The 6768-nt window shown below is 57.5% G+C and overlaps 1 protein-coding gene across 3 annotated transcripts in view; it reads right to left on the reverse strand.

Annotated features, from left to right (window-relative positions):
- Nucleotides 1-6768, reverse strand: part of Dpp6 (dipeptidyl peptidase like 6) — an 840304-nt gene that overhangs the window by 84593 nt on the left and 748943 nt on the right. For all 3 annotated transcript variants that reach the window (XM_023712908.1, XM_004628971.2, XM_023712909.1), the window contains exon 9: nt 2477-2631. In XM_023712908.1, coding sequence (XP_023568676.1) covers nt 2477-2631 — 155 coding nt within the window. The remainder of the gene's footprint in view (nt 1-2476; nt 2632-6768) is intronic.

Consider the following 6768-nt stretch of genomic DNA (forward strand, 5'->3'; position numbering starts at 1 on the left):
CACCCCTCCCCACCCCATCCCAGCCCATCCCACCTCACCCCACCCCATCCTATCCCAGCCCACCCACTGGCACAGTCTTCCATCTTCATTAGGAGTTCTACTGGCCTTGGTGAACCACATGGGTGTGGAAGAGAACTACACCAGAGGAGAGAAGATGCCTGGGGAGGTGAGGGGGAGAGGTGGGGACACTGGCCTGAGCGCCGAGGCTCAGTGTGCAGAGGAGAGACCAGTGCCAAGGAGCCGACACACTGCTATGCTCCCTGCTGCCCTCTCTCTGGGTAACAAGTGCCGGCCTGGAAGGAGCTGGGGGAAGATGCAGAACCCCTGCCTCAGGGGGCTGGAGCTGGGCTGATGTCCTGCCTCTAGATCTGCATGGAGCACAGGCACCCAGGAGATCAACCATAGATCAACAGAGGTGTTTCCCAGCTCCAGGACCCGATTAGGGAGTGGGCAGGAACAGCAGGGCAAGGGCTGTCCGGACTCCACGGGCCGAGTGGGTTGCCATTCTTTTAAAGTGAGAGCCCACGTCCTAAGAAGCCTGGAACAATATGAGTCTCGGCCCCAGAAGTCATTGGAAGACAGAGGTCCCACCAGATGCCAGGTGGGACTCCTAGATTTGAGGAGCTGCCTAGAGAGCAGTCACCATGGAAGCCAGCCATCTATGGGCAGTTGGATAAATGGCAGACAATGTGTGTGTGCGTGTGTGTGCGTGTGTGTGTGTGTGCACATGCATGCATGCGTGTGCTTTGGGAGGACCCGGAAGGACTAGCCTGGTGCCCAATTTAACTGGACAGGCAGCTACGCCTGGACTCTGCCATGTAATGTGGGGCTGCTCCAATCAAGACTGGCTGCAGATGAGGGGAAGGGACCCCACTTTATCAAGGCAAATCCACATTGTGTGCTGAGAGCTAGACGGACTCAGGATGGAACTGAATGGAGGAGAGAGCACGCCGAGGGCTCCAGGCACCTGGATGCCTCTGCTCTGGGGGCACGCGCCTCCACCTTCTCCCCGTGGGCAACGGCCACGTGAGCTAGAAGGCCCTGCAGGCCAGCCCTGTGGACTCGGTGCTGCCTCAGGCTCCCACGCCGGAGCACTGACCCTTGGGTGGCAAGTCCCTTGGGTGGCTGGGAGGCTGATGGGGCTAGTGTTTGCACCAAGAGAGGGAGGGACCAGAGCTCCCTGTCGTGCACCGTGTGAAGAAGACATGGTGGAAGGCACAGTATGCAAGTCAGTCAGGGATGCCTTGGTAGAAATGAACCAGCCACAGCTACACCCTGAGATCAGACTGCAGCCCAGGAGGCGTGAGAGGGGAATCTCCACTGTGTGAACTACAGGGTCTGTGGATTTGCTCTGGCCTCTGGAGCCCACTGAACACCTTTCTGGCCTATGGCTCTGGGAGTCTCCTCACCCCCGAGCTCAATCTTATCAGCTTCTTGTGCAGTAGCCAAGACTGCAGGCGTGGATGCTTCCAGGCATAGAAGGCTCAGAGGGTGGTATGTGGGTACCCAGCACTGTCTGTGGTGAGGGGTGTGTTGCCCTGGTAGAGGAGAGGGAGCCTCAGAGAACAGCGGCAGACTTAGGTGCATGAGGGTCCAGCAGCCAGGGGCTCATGCACACTGACCTGGTGACCTTCGGGCCATCTAGAGCGACCAGCAGACAGCTGGACATCTGTGCCCACCAGCTCAGGTGGCCATGGTGGACTCATCGTCAGCCCCCTCTGGGCAGGACACTGTGATTTGGTAATGGACTGAGGTTCGGGCATCCCTTCTCCACCGGACCCTGATGCTTTTGGGTCAGAACAGGACTGGCTCCATCTGCTCATGTGGCTCTAATGAAGTCCCAAATGCCAGGGACCATGGTACCAGGCATGCACATCTCATTGTTCTAGTGGGCAGAAATCCAGATGAAGGTGCTCTCGATTAGGTGTCACTTGAACCTGCTCCTTGTGCATAGAGCCTTCTCCTCACTGTGGCCTCTCCTGGCCCCAGCAGGGGCAGTGCTCTCTGGGGCCTCTTGTTAATCCCAGTCACAAGGGTGGCTTGGTCCTGGCCTGGCCTCCTTCCCAAGGCACTACCTCCTGGTGCCACCTCCTTGGGGTGGGGATGTCAGCTGAAGAACACTGGGGTACACAGACTTCAGGACCACAGCAGGGACCAGGCCCATCGGCCACTCAGGCCAGGCTGCGTCCAGATGCTGTCCCTGTGCCTCTGCGGAAGCACATCCAGGAGGAGAGAGGCTCTCCTGACAGCATGAGATTTGGTAATCTGGAGTCGTGTGGGTGGGCGCATGCTCATGTATTTATTTTGGTGCCCGTGAAGCTTAGGCAAATGATTCACAGTTGCTCCGTTATTTAAAGTAAAGTGAACCTGCTACAAATTCTACTCGACAGCGATGGGACCCATGCAAGGTGATGAGAAAGGATCCCGCTCGCTGCCCACTCGCCCTGTCTGCCCTCCTCCCCTCCCGCCCGCCTACCTTGGGGTAGTGATAGGGCTTTGCGGCTGGGTACACCGCGCCGGTGTAGGTCGGCAGCTCCATCACCGGCACGCGGGAGTCGTTGATGGTGGCGTAGGCCAGCCTGGTGCCATCTGGAGACCACCAGTGCGCAATGTGTGTCTTCAGGATCTCCTCTGGGGAAGCAAAGCAGAGGGGTGTGGGTGGGTCATGGGAGCGGTGTCCCCTGTGCTGCTGGGGCCGGCTGTCCTCACCGAGCCCAGATACCTTCCCTCCAGGCTCCTGATGGTGCTGAGGCCAATGGCCGAACCTGCCTGACTTGGTACCAGGGCCACAAGGAGCCCCTCTCATAAACTGACACACCTTGATTAATCTACTATTTCTCCTTGTTGCGACTGACACCCCTTCAAAGTCCTGTCCTGCTCAGGAGCACTTGGCGAATGAAGGGTGGCAGCCTGTGATGCTTGCCCAGCTTTGGGCACAGCCACAGGAGGTCAGCTTGTGTGGCAGCAGAGCAGCGGTGCGTCCAGCGCTCCCCGTGGGAAAGGCCACCCTGCCCAGCTCTCAGTCCACAAGGGCGGGTGGCCTGCCGGAGTGCCAGCCCTGCAGAGAAGTTGTGCTCCTGCCACGACCCCGGGGTGGCGCAGAGGAAGTAGATGGAGACGGTGCTGTGCTCGGTTGCCAGCAAGCCCGAGGCCCCGGCTTCCTCCCTCAGTGCTGCAAAACCCAACCCAACCCAACCAACCAGCCAACAGCCAGCCAAGCAAGCAAGCAAGCAAGCAAGCAAGCAACACGCAAAACACCAAGACAGGGCAGGACACATTTTATCCACTTTGGCAGAAGAACATGAAGCACACCAGCCTAGCAAAGTCAGAGACAGAAACTGGGCTCCTCCCGGTTTCCTCCCGGATACCCACTCCCTCCCCTTCCCATGAGCCTCTGGCCACTCAGGGTCCACTCCACACAGACTTTCTAAATGTGTCAGACACAATCCAGGAGGAAAGATTCTGCTCTGTGCTTACCTTTCCTGCCCTGAGGTTGAATTCAGACTGAGCTACATTCCTGTATCGGTTTTCATTTTGAGGCAGAGTCTGGCTCCATCACCAAGCTGCCAAGGCGGTTTGAATCTGTGATCTTCCAGCCTTCGCTGCCTGGCGTGTGGCCGTGCACAATCCCAGCACCAACCCACGCCCACAGCTCTGAGCTTGAGGGTACACAGATGGGGGTACAAATGAGCCCCCGCTAGGACTCTTTTGGAGTAACGATTCCTGTAGTCACACAGTGGGAGGCTTTGGACCCTGGCAGGTGAGGACCACATCCTGCCTGTGTCCCGAGAGTGGCAGAGGCCAGGCAGGGGCCTGAGGACCCGTGCTTGGTGCATGGTTGGGCAGGTAGCAGAACTGATTGGAATGGAGCTGGGGTCACTGCTGGGGGAACATGGCCACCCAGGGCAGGTGCAGTGGGAGGACCCAGAGCCGGGCCACCCTGGGCTCAGAGGACTCAGGCCTTGCTTGTGGCTGTGAGGACATTTCCCAGCCCTGGCAGAGGAGACCATGTACCCAGGGAGGCTGGCTGGGGCACAGGCTGCCCCTTCTTCAGGTAGGGACTTGGACAGCCCTGGAGGGATAATGGCTGAATCTGAGCTTCCTCAGTCTGCGCAGGCCCCATTGCTGCTTCTAGCACCAGATGGCAAAGCCTGTTGATACCTGAAGACAGGGTCCAACTGCCTTCCACTCCAGGTATCCCAACCTGGACCCAGGGCTTGACAGTGGGGTGGAGGGCTCTGAGTCCTGATTCCGAGCTCCATCCAGTGGCCTGTTCCTGAGTCCCGGCATGTGCAGGGGGTCTGGTAGCTGCTCTACACCTCCCCCTGCAGCACTGGGAGCTCATGGATCCACCCACTCCTGCGGGGCCTTGGGCTCCATGCAGGTACCTAGGAGGCAGCAGGCCAGCAGAGCTTGGGATTCTCTGCACTGTCAGGTGCGAGCTTGGGATGAGGTGACTCAGAGGTGACTTTGCACGGAATCACCTGAACTGCCAGGGTGCTGGAAGGAGCAGTGAGTGACAGAGCCTAGCCGATGGCCGGCTGGAAAAACGGGCACCATGTAAATGCAGTTGTTGGTGAATCTGTGCCATCTCCAATGTGGAAATCAGTGCCAGTGAGGGAGGGCGAGACAGCAGGGTCACACGTGCCACATGGACAGGCACGGTGAGAGGTGGCCGGGTGCAGGGCAAGGTGGCTGGCTCCTTCTCAGCCAGCTTTGCTTGCTTTCCAGTGCTAGACTTGCCCCTGGACCGAATGGACGGAAACACTTTTTTCAGCCTGCTCAGCACAGGTCAGGGAGGGTCCCGAGCGAGGACGGAGGCTGGCTGCATACGAGCGAGGGCCTGCAGCTGGCAGAGGAGGCTGAAGTCCCAGCAATTCCCCCAGCAAAGTGCCAGGTCCTGAGACCAGGCTCAGCCTGCCACTCTGAGAATCTGGATGCAGAGAAATAATCAGTGCAGATCATAAAGTGTCACGTTTGACACAGGACTTGGAGCCTCCCGCGTTCAGGGATGACGAAGAGTGTGTGTGTGTGTGTGTGTGATGTGTGTGCGTGTGCACGTGTGTCCGTGTGTGTGCATGTGTGCATGTGTGTGCGTGACATGGTGGCATATACAAAAGTGCCCTGCCGTGCTGAGAGGCTGGCCTAAAGAGAGCGCCGAATCCTAACCACTAGACCGCCAGGGAAGCTTGGCTGGCTCTACAGAGCAAGAATAACTCACTTCCTCTGCATGTCCATGAACACACTGGTCCTTAACGTTCTCATTTTTCTGTATGTTGGCTACTCATTAAGGACATCATTAAGTATAAGAAGCTGAGGGGGAAAGGACCGGGCAAGCAACGCGGGCATCATGGCATTCATTACAAAGTCCCTGTTCTGCAAACACTTTCTCCAAGATCCCTGGCTTAATGAGGCAGCTGCTTATATGCCACGCACCAAATGTGGCGAGGAGCAGAGCTTTGCTGACCGGGGAAATGATCCGTATTCCACCCGTGGACTTAATTAGCTCGGGCGGGGGCCTTGCCTCGGAACATTGTGCGCATCCCACCTTTCCCAGCAGGCCAGGGATCTGAGGAGCTCCCTTCCCTCGCTGCCCTGCAGGGCCCAACTTAGCCTCCCGCAGGGCGCTCTGCTGAGGCGCCCCAGCCACCCAGCGGCTCACTGCCAGCACAGGCTCCACACGTCTCGCTGCGCATCCGTGCCACACATCGGCAGCACAGGGGCCCATCAGGCTGCACACGGTACAGGGTGGCTCAGAAAAGGGAATCTTAACACTTGGGTGCTTGGCAGACCCTGATCAAGAGGTGGACACGGATGCCATTCTGTCACTTTCTCCTGGGGTGGCACAGGCTGGTTTGAAGGCATCACTGGGCAAGGCTGTGTGCATGTTTGCTGTGGATGCAGGTGTTGGTGGCCCTGCTCCAGGCAAGGGTCTACATGTGCAGGGCACCTGGGGGCCCAGAATGCTCTGTGCAAGCCCACAGGGTGGCGTGGTGGAGTGCATGGTGGTTAAAGATGACTTGACCAGAGAGGAAGCCAAGAGGCCCTGGCACCATGGAGGGGACCCAGGACACGATGCTAGGGGAAGTAACCAGGGACAGAAAGCCAAGTTCCACACGTCTCACCTGGAAGCGGGATCCAGGGAATGTGACATCACAGGGACAGAGGGAGGGTTTGTGGCTGCTGGAGCTTGGGGGAGGGAGGGGATGTTGGTCGCCGGGCACAGAGTCTCAGTGAAACAGGAGGAGCAAGTCACAGATCAGCCAGAATCCAGGGTGCTGTGGACAGAGTGGGGCTGGTGGGCTCTCCCCACAGAGAACACCAAAGTGATGCCTGCTGTTTTTTTTGGAGGAACTGGGGATTGAACTCAGGCCCTTGCACTTGCCAGGGAAACACTTATTCCACTGAGCCATCTCCCCGGCCTCAGTGCCCCTGTTAATTAGGTCAGTGTAGCCACTCACAGTGTACACACATCTCAGAACCCGTGGCACATGCCACAGATGCATACTGCTTTTAACTGTCAGTTAAAAAACACCACAAAACAAAAAAATTGACCAACAAGAGACATTCTTATCTTGCAAAATAAATATTGGATGTGGAATTGTAAGCATAGTGGTCTCATCAAGACAGACAAAATTCTGGGAATGGCTCTGCTTCAACAGAGAAATGCCAGGCCCAACTGCAAGCCTTTATATTAAAGTGGATGCCACTTGAACATAAGTGAAATAAGCCAGACACACATGTGTAAATATCGTATAGTCTCCCTAG

This window comes from Octodon degus, unplaced genomic scaffold (assembly GCF_000260255.1).
Source record: "Octodon degus isolate 3935 unplaced genomic scaffold, OctDeg1.0 scaffold00027, whole genome shotgun sequence".
Taxonomy (NCBI): domain Eukaryota; kingdom Metazoa; phylum Chordata; class Mammalia; order Rodentia; family Octodontidae; genus Octodon; species Octodon degus.